The sequence below is a fragment of the Ornithodoros turicata genome, chromosome 6 (genome assembly GCF_037126465.1).
Source record: "Ornithodoros turicata isolate Travis chromosome 6, ASM3712646v1, whole genome shotgun sequence".
Lineage (NCBI taxonomy): Eukaryota > Metazoa > Arthropoda > Arachnida > Ixodida > Argasidae > Ornithodoros > Ornithodoros turicata.
Window position 1 is genome coordinate 65819603 of NC_088206.1, and position 18695 is coordinate 65838297.

Consider the following 18695-nt stretch of genomic DNA (forward strand, 5'->3'; position numbering starts at 1 on the left):
CAGACAATGAACCCGTTGTCTTGACGAACAACTAGAAACCAGGGGTAACAAGGAGAAAGGCAATCTGTTTTCGTTAGACAGCTTTATCTCATGAAGAGCAACATATAAGCATTTGATCGTTGCAGTAAATCAAAATATCGAATGCTCGCAACGAGGCGACTTTTGTACGACAAAATCCTGTCGAAGAGTCCGCACGCTACCGCAGTAACCGCACGTAACCACCAGAGTACCGATGCAAAGAGAGTTAAACCATTTTATAGAACATTTAAAGGCTTCCAAACCTCAAAAGGAGCATTTGAAAAAGGTCTTGCCAAACATTTCTCTATAAGATGGCCCCATGAAGTACAGCATTTCAACGCGTTTGTTTCAATAGCCAAAGATGCAGCTAATGTGTGTTTATCGCTTCTTAGAGATTCAGAGCATTTAATTTCAATACTGACAGATAGTTCTCAGGGCACTGTGTCGTGCAATTATTACCAGCGACAGCATGCCAGCTGCATAGACGAATTGTCTGTACAGTGACGACAGACCGTCTATCTGATTTGAAGTGGCCTTGTTGAACGTCGCGTGCATTTTCGGACCTCGACTTCTGTAATGTGATGCGATAACTGTATAATGTGCAATGCGGTGGAAATACATCGCGAGCGCTGGCGAATATCGCGTAGTACCAGTGCGCAGTACCAGCTGGACATTACAGGAGTGGAGGAACACTCTATACTACTGCGCTGTCTTTGTCCGTACGCGATGAACCTAGGTAAGAACTACTTTCTCGGCTTACAAAGTTTACGCTGCAGCACTTGCCGCGACTGCGCGTATTCTGATTGACATTCATCTGACATTCTGCTTCATCGTTACAGCCCCTCTGGTGTGGTCAGTGCTGTTGGGGCTACAGTGGGACTCGGCTTGTAAGTGACACACTTTTCCTTGTAAATTTTACGATAATAACGGAATAGCGGTCTGCAGTTGAAACGACCCTGAGCCTGCGAATGCTTCCTCTGTTCGCAAATAAATATATGGTTGGAAATAGGACAGGTGAACTTCCGCACTGCTTTGGTTACACGCCGTGTGGTGATTATCACGATTTATTGTGATAGTATGACGTGATATGATATGATAGTATGTTGTACAGCACAATACAGCGTCGTGATGCCTTTTTTCGGCTCCCTTGCTGGAAGTCCTCTCCCTTTTAAATCAATCAGGTGGCAAAACGAAGTACATTAACAAAAGCCGATATTTCGAACAGAGACTCAGAGTGACATCGTAGGGTTAGGGATGACGTGTTAAAGATTCGTGCGTATTGCGGGTCGACAGCCCAAAGGTCCATTCAGGCTCTAGTCCAGAGGCACTTCTGAGTGGAATATGACTTCGAACCATATGATACTGGTAGACATTATTCAAATTACGAGGAGGACCTACGGCAGGATGCTCCGACTTCGAACACGAAAAATGTACCTATATTTGGAAACAACATAAAAGCTGCACCCACAAAGCCTTACCTCCGCCGTTTGTCTTCGTCCGCACATTGAAAGTGGGGAATGTGGGAAGATGGAAGGCGATAGGTAGGAATATCCTGCGTGTTTACTTTCGGAGCATTCAAATGTGCTCTAAGTACATCGTCTTCGACGAGTACCTTCGCAAAATGATCAAGCAATGAAGTACAAACAAGAATTGGCGTCATATAGTATACGTGCGCGCTACAGGCTGAGACTCGGTGACGTCATGCGGTCGCCTCAGCAAATCACAGATATCTTGAGCTTTGGGGGGATGATCAGGCAAAGAGATGGATTATATATCAAGTGTTTCCCACGTGTTGGTTGATATGCGCACTTCTCCGTGTTACCAGTGGCATGGCAAAGTGGGTTAAGGTGTGGGTTCGAATCCTACCACCGGCTGTGCTGTCTCAGGCTTTCCCTGGGTCTTCCGATAGACTTTCCAGACAAATGTCGGCACAGTTCCCCTTGAAGTCAGCCCAGGACGCATACTAACCCCCCTGTCCCCTCACTCCTTCATGCTGTCCTCTCTCCATCTGTCTACATCTGTACGCAGCTCATTGCCACTGTTGCTTCGCGGCGCTAACACAGAACAAAACAAAAACGAAAAAAACTTGTCCGTGTTGTTGGGAGAAACACAGACAATTGATCCGACAAGTTGACAAGACAAGTTGCCGTGGTGCGATCACCTTCGAGACTTTCAGGGTTGTCGTTTCAAGGAAGCTCAATGTCACGTGATACACTCCATGGTGTCATGTATTTGGCGACGGGTTGGTAACATGAGCTGAGTCCGTAATCTGTTACTCGCGTTCGTTCCAGAGAAACTGGGCTGTGAAATCCATGGAGGAGTTGCGCACGAAATTCCTTCCGCGCGCATGTTTAACGAGAGATGTCCCAACTGGGGCACATACATTATAGCTACAAAATAGATGGAGCCCTGAACCTGCATGGAACCCTGAATCTAAGTAACGTGATGAGGACCGCATATTGCAAACGGCACACGCGGGTTCACAAGGAATGTGCACCACGAAGAACAGCACCCGAGTATCAGTATGTGTTAAATACTCGTGAAGTTCACAGAGTGAATCAACTAGATCCTATTGACGATGACCTTGACGACACACCTGAAATAGGGCTCACGCGTAGCGAAAATTTGCAATCGCGCTACAACGAAGCTACGTGCTACGTTGTTAAGACCGAAAAGTTCGACCTCCCTGTGCGTACAAGCCATATGTTATGCCAAAATTGGAATGCGCCATCGCAGATTCGGATCCATATAATAAATAAAGAATATGAGCCCTACCTAGCAGTACACGCAAATATCAAACAAAATAACATTGAATTTCCGTGCTATTAATACAGGATTGAGCTATTGAGGGAGACGTAATGGGTTAAGGCGTTTTCTCACCGAGATCTAACGAAGGAACGAATCTTAGCACGCGATCTGTGTGTGTACGTCTCTGTGTGTGTGTGTGTGCGCGCGCGCGTTTGCTAATAAGTTGGACCACCAGGGGTTCCGCGCCGAAACTCTACGACGCACGGTGCCAGTGATTTATCCAGACCACCCATTACCACCCTAACACCCACCAAATGTTCAGTGACGCTTCCCTAATTTTTCACCAGTGTACCCCCTACTGGGGTGCCCTAGCGATTGCAGCGTCAGACACATTTCGGTAATGATACGTTAAGCTGTATTGGCGTAACTATGTAATGATGACCCCTCCCCTCCCCATTTTTTCCAACACCCCTCCGTGCTTGGGATTCTGGATAAACCACTGCACGGTGCTGGTTTCAGCGTTTGTGCTGTATCCGCTTATTTACCATGAGTTCCGGTCAGGCAAACGATGTCTGACGCTAATATTTGTTTTTAATTCGAAACTCGAGCGGCAAAAACTTTCAGTTTCCGCAAGATGACATCAGCTGAAAACCTGGATCAGAACCGTGTGTTAAAGGGATGATTGGCCATTAATGGGGACCTGTCTATGCTTGAAGCTCCGTCAACTTTTTGAGCTTTCTGAACAATGATGTCTTGAAATACGGCACGCTATCGAAAATCGGATCCTTGTTATCTGCCCCCCCCCCCCCCATCCTACATGGACGGGGCCATTTTGGGTGGCAAGTGAATGGGATATGAATGAAATGGATTGCTCTCGCAGTTTGCAAAACAAGTAGATTTCTGTGCCAATTTGATGAACGCCACGTTGAGGATGCAAGGCACGCCAGGGACTGTCACCTGCCGTTGTGGTTGTACTGCCGGCAGAACCAACTGGTGATACACATCCTGCAGTCGCTACGATTTGTTAATTTAAACGACATAAATGGTTGGAACAAAAAGGCCAGAATGTTTATATCCATACAAATCTATAAAATTCAGTAATTAAATTCAAAATTGCACAGTAGAGTGATGTTTTCCGTATTTCGTTGTGATCGCCGTCCCTGCTGGAAAAAGCAGACTCGACCTCATTCAGCGACCGCACCAATTTCAATGAGTTTCAATGAGTAGTTATGCATCTAATTCATTTAATGTGAATATAGCAGATATTTCTCAGTGAAGTAATGAGAAGTGTTGCGGTAAAACTGACATTGTGTTTGAGCGCTCTAAGAGATGTGGTGAAGGAGTCGTCCAGGGAACCGGGAACCAATTTGTCCAATGAGAACCAACGACTTTCAATGAGAACTGAGACTCCAATTGTGCAGGTTGAATTTCCATTCTGAAACCATCCAACTTCCTTTCGTAAACCAGGATAGTTCAATGTTCAACTCGAGCTGGAAATGGGATGTTCCAGCGAGCACGCTGGATAGTGTTAGATTGCTGGCTGAGAAGATAATCTGGGCTTATATACAGCGAAAAAAAAAAAAAAAAAAGAACTGTCGAGATTAATTGAACAACGTGTGTATATTAAATTATGCTCAAATACAATAAAACATATTAATGAAATAATAAAATAAACAAAATAAGAATAATAGTTATAATAATAAGCAACTAAAAAATAATAAAATAAATAGACCGAAACGTGTGCACAGTGATGCACACAACTCCGCGTTCCTGAGTAGGCTGCAAAAACTGATTGTACAACGCGACAGCTCTTGGTTTACCCTGCGACACTTCAGTTTTGCCAGTCTGTCAAAACGCCACAATGCCATAATGCTCTCGTAGTATTTTGCGATCGAGCGCCATCGGCAAAATATGTTTCGAAATTGGAAACGTCACTTGACGTGTGATGTATCTAAGACGCAGTCTGGTATAAATTAGACGGTTCTTCCTGCCCTTCAACTCCTCCGAGCGTATAAAAGTGTGAACGTCTTTACATTTGTGTAGTCAGCTGCTCGGTCATGCATTTTGTTCCTGAACCCGCGCACGAGCTCTGTGATGACAGAGGTAAGCGGTTTGTTTTGGACGCTTGATCCTCAAGTCCCAAATGCGAAGCAAGGGGTGTACTACTGACCCTATATTTATCCTTAGTTCTCTGAACTGCCTTCATGATGTGCCATCATCCCGCTTGCACTGGACGGGTTTACGGGCTTACTTTGCCGGACAATGAAATGAGAGAGCGCTATTCTGATAAGTGACTCAAAACGTAGAATTGGACCTGTTAGTGCTGCATACCGGGTTAAAAGCGCTAAGATCAGACGAGGACAACAATCAACAATCAGTGGAAAGCTCTGCGCATCTAATGTGACTAGACCACAAAAACCTACTGGCGAATCGAAATGGAGAACCATTCCAATGAGAAAATATCCTGCTGTGGCTCACTGGTTCAGTGAGACAAGACGGAGATATTCAATGGGTTTGCAGCCGCCTCTTCTCATTACATCTCGTTGACACTCACAGTGATTTCTCATTACACCTCATTAACACTTACTGTGATTTCTCATTAAGACTCATTGAATATTGCACAATTTTCAATGTAATATTTGTCCCAAATCATCTATTGTGGATTAGAACTTTCGCAGTCACTGAATGAGATTTGCGTACATGATATCCAATAGGTTCAATGAGATTTTCATAGGATTTTGAATGAGATAGTTTCCAGCAGGGGTGCTCACTAGGCCTAAGAATGACGAAAACACGGACGAAATGTATTACTTTGGGCTCGGTTAGACATCGATAGTGGAGCATAAGTTGAAACCGATTCTGGAGAAACTTATATGAAGCACGTCTGCAGCGTGAAATCACAGTCGTCAGAAAAATTTTTGTCACGAAATTTCGGCTTCACCGTGACTGTTTTCGTCGCCATTTTGGGTGGCAGTTAGGTGTCATGGCGACCCCTGTGGAAACCAATGAGAGGCGCCAAACTGACCTTGTTAAGGAGGCTCTTCCCAGTCGTCAGACCCCGTTTTAATACATGACAATATTTTTTTATCTTTTGCCGCAAGGATATGGGGGCTCGCCGTCACCCGCTTTAAAACGGGGTCCTTCCAATGGCCAAGCTCTCCTAGTTGACCTGGATCCTTAATGTCAAGCTTGGACGGCGTGGGTACGTCGAACCGTGTGTGTGACTGTGCTAACGGGGTACTGACGGGACACTGCCTCTGGGCATTCATAGCGTTAGTTTGAGCTCAGGTACATCGTTGTCAAAATTGTCACACAAGACGAGGAAGCTTAACACGGTCTGCTAGTGTCACTAGTGAACGATTTATGCCCGGCCCATATTTTCAATGCTACGCCAATTATTAGAGCGCAGAAGAAAGTCCAAGACAAACTCATCCTGCCGGTTACCAAATCATTTCAGTGCGCGCGACCCTCCCAGCCTGCCCAGATGTTCCTGAAGTAGGGAATGCGACGTACGAAGACCTCGAAAGACATGATACGTCACCGTACATGCGTGTGCGGTACACCTGCAACGGAGGTTACTACTTAGAAGGTTCACATGAGATTGGCTGCGTAGACGCTGAGCAGGGACGAGAGTGGCATCCAGAGCCTCCAGCATGCCATGGTAAGAGTCACAATGTGTCCAGGAGGGACACACCCATCGTCCGCACTTTCCGTCCGCGAGTTAATATTTCATGCGCGTGTGTTGCACATTGACAAGCCTTCTTCGTCTAACTTGAATGTTGCCGGAGGCCTTGTCTGTGCAGCCCTATAGTCTGCAAATTTTTTCACGCGCAGTATAAATGCCAAATTAAAAGGACACGTGTGCATACGTATAGGTCTAGGATAGACTGTGGAAACATATCGCCATAAATTACAGGTGTGACGACGCTTTTAGCAGCGCAGAACAAGTTTAGAATAGCGGCTCCCGAAAGTATACCATAAGCCATTCCAGCTGCTCCTTCGAAGTGGTTGACATTATCGAGTCAAAATTCAACAGTTTGACAGACATCTAAACCTCGGCTGGAGACGCGAGCGGTTCGATAAGTTTCCGATTTCGAGAATGATTTGCTCCTGGTACACCTGCCAACGCAGCACCATTCCGGTTTCAAAGATAAACGCAAACGATCTTGAGCGCTCTGAGCTGGCAGGGCATTTCTGTGAACGAGGTCTCCTCTCTGAATTCAAATCTGGAACACGAGGATATTGAATAAACTGTTGATGGCATCGATTCTTGGGTAGCGTGGTACGCGTGGTACCATTGTGCGGAAAAGTATTTTTATGTCCATTCAATTTTTTTATCAACTTCTAATTCGTTAATTTTCCATTTCGCCGTCCCAGATTTTCTACAGCTTATCCACGTAACGCATTATTTACAGCTTTCAAAGATTGTGAAGATATATTGGACATTCCTAATGGTTATGTGAGCGGACATGAGTGCTGCAAGCCCGGCGACAAACTGAGTTTCGATTGTGACGATGAAGTCACACACCAGCTCATTGGCGAAAGCGAACTAACTTGCTTGAGCAATGGTTCCTGGGATCATTCTGCGCCACAATGCTTAAGTATGTGCCTCTCTGGTCTCACAAGTAAACGATTTTTATAACGGTCCTGCAGAAAGCATGTGTGATCCATTACTTTGTCAGGTTATTACAGGTTTTATGATCATATGTTCAATCGGAATCTATCGTTTCCCTTCCAAAGTTGTCACTTTGTTCTTTCTCTTTCTCTTCATTAAACGATTGCCTGCCGTCCAGGTCGTAACTGTAGGCCTATTGAAAAGCCACCGCGCGGCGACGTAGACTATTACAAGGATGGTGACCTCTACTATGGTGACTGCTGTGAGCATGGCGTTGAAGCAGACTTCATCTGCGATGACGAGCATGACCTCGTAGGGCAAGAGCGTCTAACTTGCTGGAACCGACAATGGTCAGCTCCCAGGCCACGCTGCAAACGTACGCAAATTTCTTTCTTTCGTTCTGTCTGTGCCAGTCTCTCGAGACGAGCACTCCAGTGTTGTCGCCTAGGGCACTTTCTGACTGTCAAAGTTATACATCTGTATTTATTTTCTTTCCTCATTGCTTTATTATTTTTTTACAACTTTTCAGCCAAGGAAGTCGAAGTGTGTGAAGACCTCGTCGTGCCAAACTCTGTCGTGACGGGAAACAAATCGGGTGGAGATTATTTTGTTCCAAATGACGCAGTGAAAGTGGATTGCAATCACGGTTATCGAACTGACGGGACCGTTTACTTGGAATGCAAAGAAGATGGCACTTGGAGTGACCCCGTACCTTCCTGTGTTGGTAAGTCAATATAGGATTTAAACAACGATATTTGGCCGAGGCAGACCACACTTAGGGACGACACAAACATGTAAGCCTCAACGCCCAGAAATCAACGAATGCAACAACTCAGGGAAAAGAGGCGCTGACGCCAGGAATCGAACCCGAGTCTTCTGATTTTAGGTCAGATATGCTATGCGGTGTAGTGGTAGCACATCTGACCGGAAATCAGAAGACCCAGGTTCGATTCCTGACGTCAGCGCCACTTTTCCCTGAGTTGTTGCATTCATTCAATAGGACTTGCTTGTCGCGTACAGATACAGCACCCCAGACGGACTCCGTTGACCCCAAAAATTCTGCTCGTACCGTCGACCAGCAATTCACTCTTATCAGCTCGATCACTCTTCTCACTGACAAACTGAAGCGTCGAAAGTGTCGATTCATGCCGCTGAAACCTTGTACTCGTAGTTAACATGCTATATTCTTCCGCTGCCCTCTTGAGCTTTCTCCGTACCACCGGTCTCTCGACCAGCCTCTAAGGCCCTTTTGAGTATCTGTTTGTGTGTATGTGCATGTGTGTGTTTTCGTTTTCTTTCCCTTTTTTCGTTTTCTTTCATTTTTCGTTTTGGATTGTTTCCTTTTTTCGTTTTCTTTCTATCTTTTTGTTCCCTTTCCTTTTTTTCGTTCCTTTTTATGACAGCAATAGCAAGTCGGTCTTTCCCTGACTAACCTTTCCTCGCTTTTTTTCTCAATAAACATATTGTTCATTATGCGTTCATCGTCTCGTCATCAGATGACATCTCATTCAGACCATCGTGCCTCTGGGATAGTGGGCCGCACCTCATGTGGCGAATTTCCCCGCTCATCATAATAAATTCGTCTCTTGTTGCTCTGTTTGAACACAAAACGGCACACGTACACGTGAAGGATGATAATATCATGTGCCGCTTGATTTCATTTCAAGCGCAACGTCAACTACGCTGTTCAAGCTCATTTGCCATGATATTGTTCACATACCGCACGTGACGTTGACGTTACATTGATCCTCGTGCATTGAGCGAAACTTCGTACTCAAAAATATATGAAGGAAAGGCCGCTTACGGTATATCATAATACAATAACCAGGTTTACAATTGTGCTTGACAGAGTACAACTGCACTCGAATGGACTTCGGCGCCCATATCATCGTGGAAGAGTTTGTGAACAGCAACGTCACAGAATTCCCCGTCGACAGCCGAATCTACCTGAAGTGCGAAGAGGGTTACATGCTCGAGGGTGCATCCAGTTTGGTCTGCGCTGGAGGAGGATGGTCTAGTGCTCCCAAGTGCCACAGTATGTCGAAATATTTGAGCTAGTTTAACAGTTGAAGTGAACGGACAGGAACGGGAACCGAGGCGAGGCTTGTTGACTTGAAGTGAAGTTGCAGGTAGTGGGGAGTGGCAGCCTCAGGAGTGAGTCCACGAATTCATGAACTCATGAACGAGCCTCGACTCGACGCTCCGCCTCGACTCCAACGAGTGGAGGAAAGCACCGCTCCTCCACTCAAGGAGATCATGCGTTTCATGAACCCGCTTCGGCGATTCTTCCGCCAAGGCGGTCCTCGAGAAACCGTCCTCGAACAAAGCTGTACTCTCGTCCCGAGCCGTCTTTCGGGACCCCTCGAAAATGTTAATTATCGTGCTTAAAACACACTTATTGCATGAAAAATAAATGTAACTCTTTACTTTATTTCGACCAACGTGCATTACAAATACAGACATGAAGGACTGCAGGTGTTTGAACAAGGGAGCAGGTGTTTCGAACAGGGAAACAAACTGATAGGTTTCCTAGTTTTCTGGTCTGGCAATTACAACCACAACGGCAGCAGCTAGCTTAATTGCATGGTCACCTGGTATCAAATAATATGAAAGATGGTGTCACTGCTTGTTATTCTTCTAGTATGTTACAATATGTGGCGTGCACTGTTTGTTAGCGGGTTGCTACGTTTACCCAATGCCTTGAGAGTAGCTATAAAAAATAAAAGAAAAATGCACTATTGGGACATCTCCCAAATGCCCTTAAAAAAAGGGGGGGATGCCACAGAACTCTGGCGACCGTTTGAGACGAAAGATGCACGCTTTGCCGGTTTGTCTTTGACTGCAAAAAAAAAAAAAAAGAAGAAGAAAAAGGAAAACATGAATGAAAGATTTGTTGAGCCGTTTGTGTGATAGCTGGAGCAGGGGTTGGGCCAGTTTGATTCAGTGTAAGGATTACGGTGAAACAGAAACATTGAGGAGGCAGATCAGATGTTTATTTTTTTAGACGCCCAGTCAATGCACCGTGTCTTTTTTTTTTTTTCTTTTTGCGCCACATTTTGCGTGACAATATCCTTCAAACGTACCTTCTTTGTGCTAAATAGCGCGAAAGATGGAAAATTTATTACACCTTGTCTTGAAAAGTGTGCTTGCGAGAAGGGGTGGAATTTTTTCCAGAATGCGGCACACCGGTACATTCACACACACACACACGCATTCACATTCAATGTCTCTTGTGGCAGTTCGAAAAGTCCTAATGCCATAAAATCACATGTCGACAGGAAGCTGTAGCACAGGAGGTAGCGGCAGCCCACGGCACACACTTTCCTCCAGCGGCAATGTATCCAAAAGCCTTCGTACGGTTGTCTTCATGAAGCGGTACCGTATACCATATGAGTAACTCGTGATCATCAAAATGTTCAAAAGGAGTTTGATGGCCCCTTATTGAACGTTGTCGCTCAGTTGTACTGTTCTCAGCGCACAGGTAAAGGCCATCGTGGCACAAAACGCCCGATGAACGCAGCGGACGGCATGTCTTCCGTCATGACACCAACCAAATTCGAGTTGAGGAGAGTTGCTAGAGTTGAGAGATGCTACCTCGAGATTTTCGGGGAATGGGTGAGGGAATTCCTCCATTCGAGGAGCGTTTCGAGTCAAGGTCGATTTATGAAGCGCAAAACCGGCATCGAGGAGCAGCTCGAGTCGATTTTCGAGTCGAGGCTCGTTCATGAATTCGGCCGAGCCTCCTTTGTCAGCCCCCAGTGTGCGATATATGCTTCGGTACAGTTTATTGCCTCATCGTACGAAGACTTTGCGCAAGAGAGCTTAGTAGGTGCTGACAATGCTGTCTGTATAGGCTTGTACATTTTTACGTCATTCGAAGGCGCACTAATGACATTCTCTAGCCCCTGTCCCTCCTGATATTGTGAAAGTCAGGGACCAAATGACATTTTCCTCAAGAATACGGATAAAACACACAACGGATACCACACTCATCTTATCGAGTTTCCGTCTCAACGGGAATATCTATTCTATTTGCACAGGAATACACTGTGGCCGCCCATCGGTACCAGAGTTCGGATGGATGAAGATAAACACCTCGTTCATCGATGACGTTGCTTCATTCGGCTGCCTACCAGGGTATAAGCTGATAGGTGACCAGAACCGCTTTTGCCTCGCCAACGGCGCATGGAGTGGATCTGTGACACGTTGTGTCTCGGAAGGTACTGTATCTGGAAACAGACAGTCCTAACTTATTCACCCACTGTCTTATCCCACACGTCTCCACTGCGAAAAACAGTGGGGCTAGCGGCTCAACGCGGCTGCGAGAGTCCGGGCATTCCAGACAACGGCTTGAAGATGGGTAGCTCTTACGGACCTGGAGCCAAAGTCTATTTCTCCTGCAATCCGGGTTATAGACTTCGCGGGAACGATACCATCCTTTGCGACCACAGAGGGTTTTGGTCGCACCCCCGGCCCACTTGCATAGGTAAAGCTATGAATAGCTCCAGAGACATGTTCCTGCGTACGGTATGTGTGAGCAATATATTTATTCTCTTCGGTATTTCAGGGAAGTTCTACTATGACACGCCATTGCAGGTGAAGGAAAAGCTGATGAAGCCACTGACAGACATAGGAAATGTGTCTGATACACCGGATGAAAATTACAGGACCAGGGCGCTGTCCCTGAATGTATCAGGCGTTCGCCATGTGGTCTATTTCGTTATCGACGCGTCCTCCAGCATAGGCGAAAGGGACTTCCTGAAAGGCGTCGCCTTGGCAAGAGCCATAATTATGAAGGTAAGGAGGGTCTTTCCGAAAGACAGCGACGCATGTAAACAACTACGAGATCGTGAATGAACGATAAGAAAAGAAAGATTCGGGTTATAGCTAGAGGTGTGCGCTGGTGTGGTTATGCCCGCGGATATCCGCGTTACTTCGTGGTTTGTGGACAGAAATGTGGCATTGGGAAATCCGCGGGGGGAGAACCACGCAGTCTGCGGTTCGCGCGGTTATCCGCATTTTATCCGCAAATAAGCATTAGTGTCTCTGTCGACGTTCCCCAGGTGGAGCCACAATTGATGCACAGAATCCAAAATGGTGTGAAATTGTATCACCCCTTGCATTGTCGCGCCTTTAACTTCGTTTTATTGGACAACTGTGGGCGGTTTGTATGCTGACAAGAGAAAACGCCGTTGTAAAATAATATTTTCTTCGTATGAGCTTTTTCCTGGAAACACAATGACCGCGTTGTACGGATACACTCAATATACGCGCGGTTGCGGATGCACCTATGCAAACCAGCGCGGCGGCTGACCTTAAATACGCAGGTACGGTGCGGGTGCGGATACGGTCAGTGTGAGTCGTTATCACATTATAGTTCCTACAGACTCGTGGTGGCCATCGTGGTGCTGGTGAAAGTGCTCGCGGTTGTCGACCTTACAGAGGTGGGTAGATGGGCAGGAATCCAGCGAACCGGTAGAATGTAGGAAGGGAGTTGCGTCAGGACAGAAGCCGCCGATATTTCGAACAGAGACTGTTCTTGGGCAACGTCACGACTGGCGTGTGCTTGGTCGAGTTCTAAGGGAACTGTGCTGACATATTTCTGAAAGCGTGTGAGGAAATACCCCATGCGCCGTCGGGATTTGGGCAAGGAATCCTCCAAGTCTCGATTCTGGCAAGGCCAGCACGCAAACCACTGAGCCACGCGAGCTGGTGGCTGCGGACTGATATTCGCTGCTTCTGTGTAAGGTCACATATTTCTCAAACTGCTAATAGGGCTCGTATCCATGCTAAACTGAATGCCTCATATATGGTCCAAAAGGGAATTTATTCTGCACAACCCGTGTAGAGCACCCGTACGTGTGTAAAAAAAAAGTACTACTCGCACATATTGCTGACTATGAGCGCTCATTGAGGAGGGGATGGGACGGGACAGAAAACCGAAGAACACAACCACCAGCAGTTCTGGTCTATCTAACCACAACCTTATCCCATACATTCACTGCGGAAAACAGTGGGGCTAGCGGCTCAACGCGGCCAAAAGCGTCCGTGTACAGGTTGGGACAAAAGTTTGCGGAACACGCGAGCGGCTTGCGGAAGCGGGTGAGTTCACTGTTTAGGAAAGGTGCAAGGGTGCGCTGTCAGCGACACACAGCCTTCACTTACGAGGCATACCCAAGCGACAACGGAACAACCACTGCGTGTTTCTAACAGCGCACCCCTCCGTTCCTCCCCAGTGTTCCACCCCTCCGAAACAGTAAACTCTCCCGCTCCGCCAGCCGCTTTAGGGTGTAGCACCGAAGGAAAATTACGCCGCTCGCGTGCCCCGTAAACTTTTGTCCCAATCTGTACTCCAGACAACGGCGTGAAGATGGCAAGTATTACGGACCTGCAGTCAAAATGGCTTTCTCCCAATATCCGGGCTATGGGCTGCGCGGGCTGCGTTATACAATCTTTTGCGACCACAGAGGATTTTGGAAGCACCCCCTGCCAACTTGTGGTTGCATATAGGTAAAGTTACGAATGGACCGCACATATTATTCTACCGTCCCGGACACCTTTCTTATTCTGGTACAGTTGAGCCCGCTTATAACGATATTGACGGGAACGCGATATCCGATCGTTATCCCATTCTGGGACGAATTTTTTTACAGCGAGGGAAAAATTCAGAATTTTGTTTCTGAGCTTCCCAAGACATAAGGAATACATGACAAAAGTTTCAAAAGTTTTGCGCTGTTCATTATAGCGAATTGACATTTGATTCCTGCGGGAGTCATTGGCCAAAAAAGATGCTGCCCTCCATAAAACAAACGAACCGACTAATTGAGGCACACTGTATTCACTGCTACTCCAGTCTTATGGCCAAAACCCTACATTTTATTGCACACAAAAATCGCTGTTACCTGTCCTAATGAGATATATTTTGGCCGTCGAGGGCACATGCAAAAAGCGCGCGCTTCGCGGACCCAATCAGCTCTGAGGAAGACGAAGACTACGCTCCAGTGCCGTCTATGCGTGGAATTATGAAGTAATATCCTTCCTCGAGCTTTGGCCACGGAGAACAATAGTTTCGGTTTCGTTAGCGAGGCTTGATAGACGAAACTGTGTTATAATTCCTGTAGGAGTCATTGGCCCAGAATGGGTTAAATCAGAGTACCGTTAGAAACGAGCCTTCGCGAAATCTCAGGACGGGGTCGCATCATTGAAGTAGCACGTAGCACGGCACAAGTAGAACGCTGCTGAAGATGTGCGCGTTTGGTGCGAGCGCAAAAGCGTTTTCTCTAGCTCCAAATTGACATAGTTTCGTGTCGCAAGCGTTTCAAAGGACAACCTACCCGCCGATACCACGTGAGGCTCCGCACCTTTTGAGATGGACGACTTCGTCCATTGCTTGTCATGCAGTGCCGTAGTCGATATCATTCTCACTATCATTATCGGCAGAGTTTATCAGAACTCCATTGTTCATCAGAACGCGCCCTGCCCACAGGGTGATTTGCGTGTTTGGGTGGCACTGTCTGCCAAGTCACATTTTTGATGACACGGTATCTAGTAATGACTTTTTGCACCAGTACAAAATACTTCGAGCACGTGCGACTTCAGGTCGAGCCACGTGCCTTTGGTCAAAACGCGTCTCGCAACGCAATGGTTAGCACGCAGCAAATCAGCAAAAAACTGATGGTGAGAGAACGATGTGAAGAGGGACCTCCACCTCTACTTTTCGCAGGCCTCTTCGAAGTCGCGTGCCTGGTATCACGAGCATCTAATCCCCGACAGTCATGTGCGGATAAAGGCACTGGGTTCTCAGTTTAATGCTCACGGAGGCTAAGGTTCTTGACCGTAATTTGTTTGCAATAGAAAGTTGGAATCTTATGTTTCGATTTTCACGCGTTTTACCAGCAGCCGGGAGAATTTGAACGCTATCAGGATTAAACGCTTTGCGGCGATCGTTTTGTCGATGTGTTGCTTGCATGTACCTGGCGGGAATGAGCGATGTGATTGTAATATCGGAGTTACACTGAAGATCGTAATAAACGGGCTAGACTGCAGTCCAGGCAAGAAATTTGCCATAAAGGAAGACACACGCAGGCAGGACGGAGACGAAGGGACAAGCACACCGGACGAGCGCGGGTTTCTTTTCTTCTTCTTTTTTTTTAATGAAACAGTATTTCTTTAAAACACTTTTTGGGCCTCGGTGTCCACGTCGCGTCACAGTGCTCCTCCTGGCTTGTTTCTTTATTGCGGTGCCATTTCAGTAGGGAGATTTAGAAGGATTGGAAGGATTAGAAGAGATTTCGTAGATTGCAAGGTCTCTACAATAAGGGTTCCAAAAATATGAAACACCAAGCAACAGATTCCTTTTAAAGTGACTGCCATCATGTTGCTGAAAGCTTCTTTATAGCAGAGGTTTCAACCGGTGGGGAATTCTACTCTGGTGGAGGGGGGATTTGGAAATATCATAGGGGGGATGACACAATGTAACACTCACCTCCAATCGGCCCTTGTGCGCACTCTTCGTAGTATATCATTCACAGGACATCTCCCTCTATAGACCATGTCGCGTTACTCTCAAACCATTAGTCTCCGTCCGCTCGTTAGCCTCGTTCCCAGCGACGACACAACAGGGGTGGGCTGCCAAAATCGCTCTTCCCACTGGGATTAATAGTGGTGGCCGCCGTCATTAATGAGTATGACTGACGATAACGCAACATTTCATGTAACTACTCATCCAGTAAATATCAGATTAGCGTCTACACACTAAACCATATGACACCTTTTTGAGTGTAGAGTTGGAGTTTGATAACTCACACCAAATTCGCTGTAAAGTCAGTAGTGTGTAAGAATCTACACCCTTTAGAAGGGTCTAAATTGAAATATTTCTTACACCCCTTGTGGCGTAAAGTTGGTGTTTAAGAACTTACACCAGTCCTGGTGTATTTATATCCATTTTAAGCCAGAAGTTCGCTGTCATTACCCTAATTATGCTCTTTAAGGATCCAGGGCAAACAAATTTCATAAATGAATGAGTAGTGGTATACAGGTTCGGTCAAAAACGAGCGAGCAGTGTCAAATGGAAATGGAAACTGGAAATGGGCACTTTCACTCAGGGATGGATGGCTGACATAGGCCTCGAATGTGCATGGAAAGCAGCCTTATCGCAAGTGATAACAGCCACTGGCCCCCTCTGATCAAGTGGACGTCTCTGTTTCGCAGGATGTCGCTCCGCAGAGGGTTGACGCCGCTCGTGCGTTTCCCAAACTTTTGTCTCAGCCGGTACACCATTTTTACTCCAATATAGGTGTTGCTATTTTGACTGCGGGGTGTAAACTGTATAGTACACCATCTTTGCACCTGGATAGGTGTTGTGCTTTTGGCTGTAGGGTGTGAATTGCAAAATACACCCCTTCAACACCTAAATGGGCGTAAATATTCTTAGTGTGTGGTCCCGCAGTGAGCGGGCTCACATTCCTTTTTTTTTCTCCTATCATCATCAGCATCATCATCAGAGTAGCGTATCAACGTTCGAAAGATCAAAGAAAATGAAGACTGCTTGCTTCCGCGTGCGATATGCACGGTTGTTGCATGGTTACCGAGAGGGAGAAAATGAACCGGCACGAAATGAAGTGGAAAATGAAAGAACCTTTCTTTCCTTTCTTTTTCTTAATAAACATATCCCCCCCCCCCCCGGAAAATGAAGGAACTCGGGAAACGGCAGTGCACAGTTCCTGTCACATGCACTGGGTGGCAGCACTAATGGCGGCGTCCATTCCTTGAATCGCGTTTTTGTGCACACAGGAACGCTTCGACGGTATGTCACAATGGCTCGTGGTACCCGATCACCAATGGTTCACGGTGATTTGCGCACGGTACTGGAAGGGCTGCCTAACAGTAAATTCGGTTGCCACAAACAGAAACCCGGAAGAAGCAATAAAAATACCTCGAGATTTTACGTGTCCATTGTTTTGGAGTTAATTTCGGGGTTAACGCTTTCAGGAACCGCAAAAGGGGTGCATGGAGCAAAAAAAGGCTTAGAACCACTGCTTTCTGGTATACTTTTCGTATAGCGCTTCCCATGTGCGCAAGCTGCTTGTTTTCGACTCCGTGTTAGCATGGCAACTGTGGCTATAAGTGGCATACAGACGTGTGCAGATGGAGAGAGGGCAGAAGGAAGGAGCAGGGTGCACGCCGGGTTTGGTGTGCGACCTCACACGACTTCAGAGGGAACTGGGCCGATATTCGTCTGTAAATTCTTGCGGTGAAAACCTGGGAAAACCTAGACACACACAGCCGGTGCTAGATTTCGAACTGGCCAGCTCCTAATCTTCCGCACGGTACCACCTTAGGTACCACCTTAGGTATCTACCTTAGGTACCACCAAAGTGGATGCTTTTGCCCATTCAGCCATGCCGCTGGTCTCTCGTGTGCCTGGACAGCGCGTCTCACGTGATGTCGTCCACGTCGTCTGGCAGCACGAACGCTGTGCGTTCACAGCGTAGGCGGTGTGCTGCGGAGCACTCGCGCAAGAGTTTGTAGAGGAGGTGGTGTTCCCCTACATGAGTCCTGACCGGCGATGATGGAATGTCCCAGCGGGCAGATGTGCGTGGCCTCACGCTAGGACGGTGCCGGTAGAACTGCCGTGCCAGCGCCGTAGCGCGTGGCAGCAGAGGCACGTCTTCGTCATCACACACGGGCCGCCACATCACCCCCCCCCCCCCCTCAGACGCTGAGCGGTGTAGAGCTGGCGGTTGAGATTCCGCGTCGATACAGGAAGAGGAGGAAGACGGGTGACACGCAGTACAGGGACGGCTGGTCTTGCGTCTTGTGATGAGTGGGCAGAAGTGGCGGGCTGAACGGTGCGGACAGGAGCTGGCCGGGAGGGTCCCAGGGGCGGGCCAAAGCGGAGAGAATGCATGTAGGCCGAAGTGATAAGAGAGTGGGGCGACAGAACCGCGACCGGTTCGTGAGCGTTGAGCTCGTAGTGTTGTCACCACGGAGAGTGCCGGGGAGGACCATCGTGAAGCACGTGGAGACCGGGAGTAAACTCACTGTGGCCTCCGTGCGTGACCCCGGTGGAACGTTGGTCCTGGTGCCCCTTGACCGCAATTGGATGGACTGGACTGCCACTATGTTGCACAAAAGTCAGGTGGGAAGGCGAGGCGGGCAGGGTTCCTTGACCGCTGGCGTAGCTGATGCGGGTGGCGCGGTCGACAGCGGCGTACCGCGACCGGTACAGGAGCGTGATGCTCGGGAAGGTGCCGCTGGTGGTAGCCCGAGGAGTGCCATCGTGAAGCGTGTGGCGACGTGACGCAGAGTGCGA

At 47.4% G+C, this 18695-nt stretch overlaps 1 protein-coding gene across 1 annotated transcript in view; it reads left to right on the top strand.

The window, feature by feature from the left end:
- The first annotated feature begins 628 nt into the window (after positions 1 to 628).
- The window catches only part of LOC135397079 (sushi, von Willebrand factor type A, EGF and pentraxin domain-containing protein 1-like), a 57361-nt gene continuing 39294 nt past the window's right edge, over positions 629 to 18695 (top strand). Inside the window, exons 1-10 of the mRNA XM_064628416.1 lie at positions 629 to 754; positions 858 to 905; positions 6224 to 6427; positions 7182 to 7367; positions 7560 to 7757; positions 7911 to 8105; positions 9231 to 9416; positions 11422 to 11601; positions 11679 to 11867; positions 11949 to 12178. Coding sequence (XP_064484486.1) covers positions 745 to 754; positions 858 to 905; positions 6224 to 6427; positions 7182 to 7367; positions 7560 to 7757; positions 7911 to 8105; positions 9231 to 9416; positions 11422 to 11601; positions 11679 to 11867; positions 11949 to 12178 — 1626 coding nt within the window. The 5' untranslated portion in view covers positions 629 to 744. The remainder of the gene's footprint in view (positions 755 to 857; positions 906 to 6223; positions 6428 to 7181; positions 7368 to 7559; positions 7758 to 7910; positions 8106 to 9230; positions 9417 to 11421; positions 11602 to 11678; positions 11868 to 11948; positions 12179 to 18695) is intronic.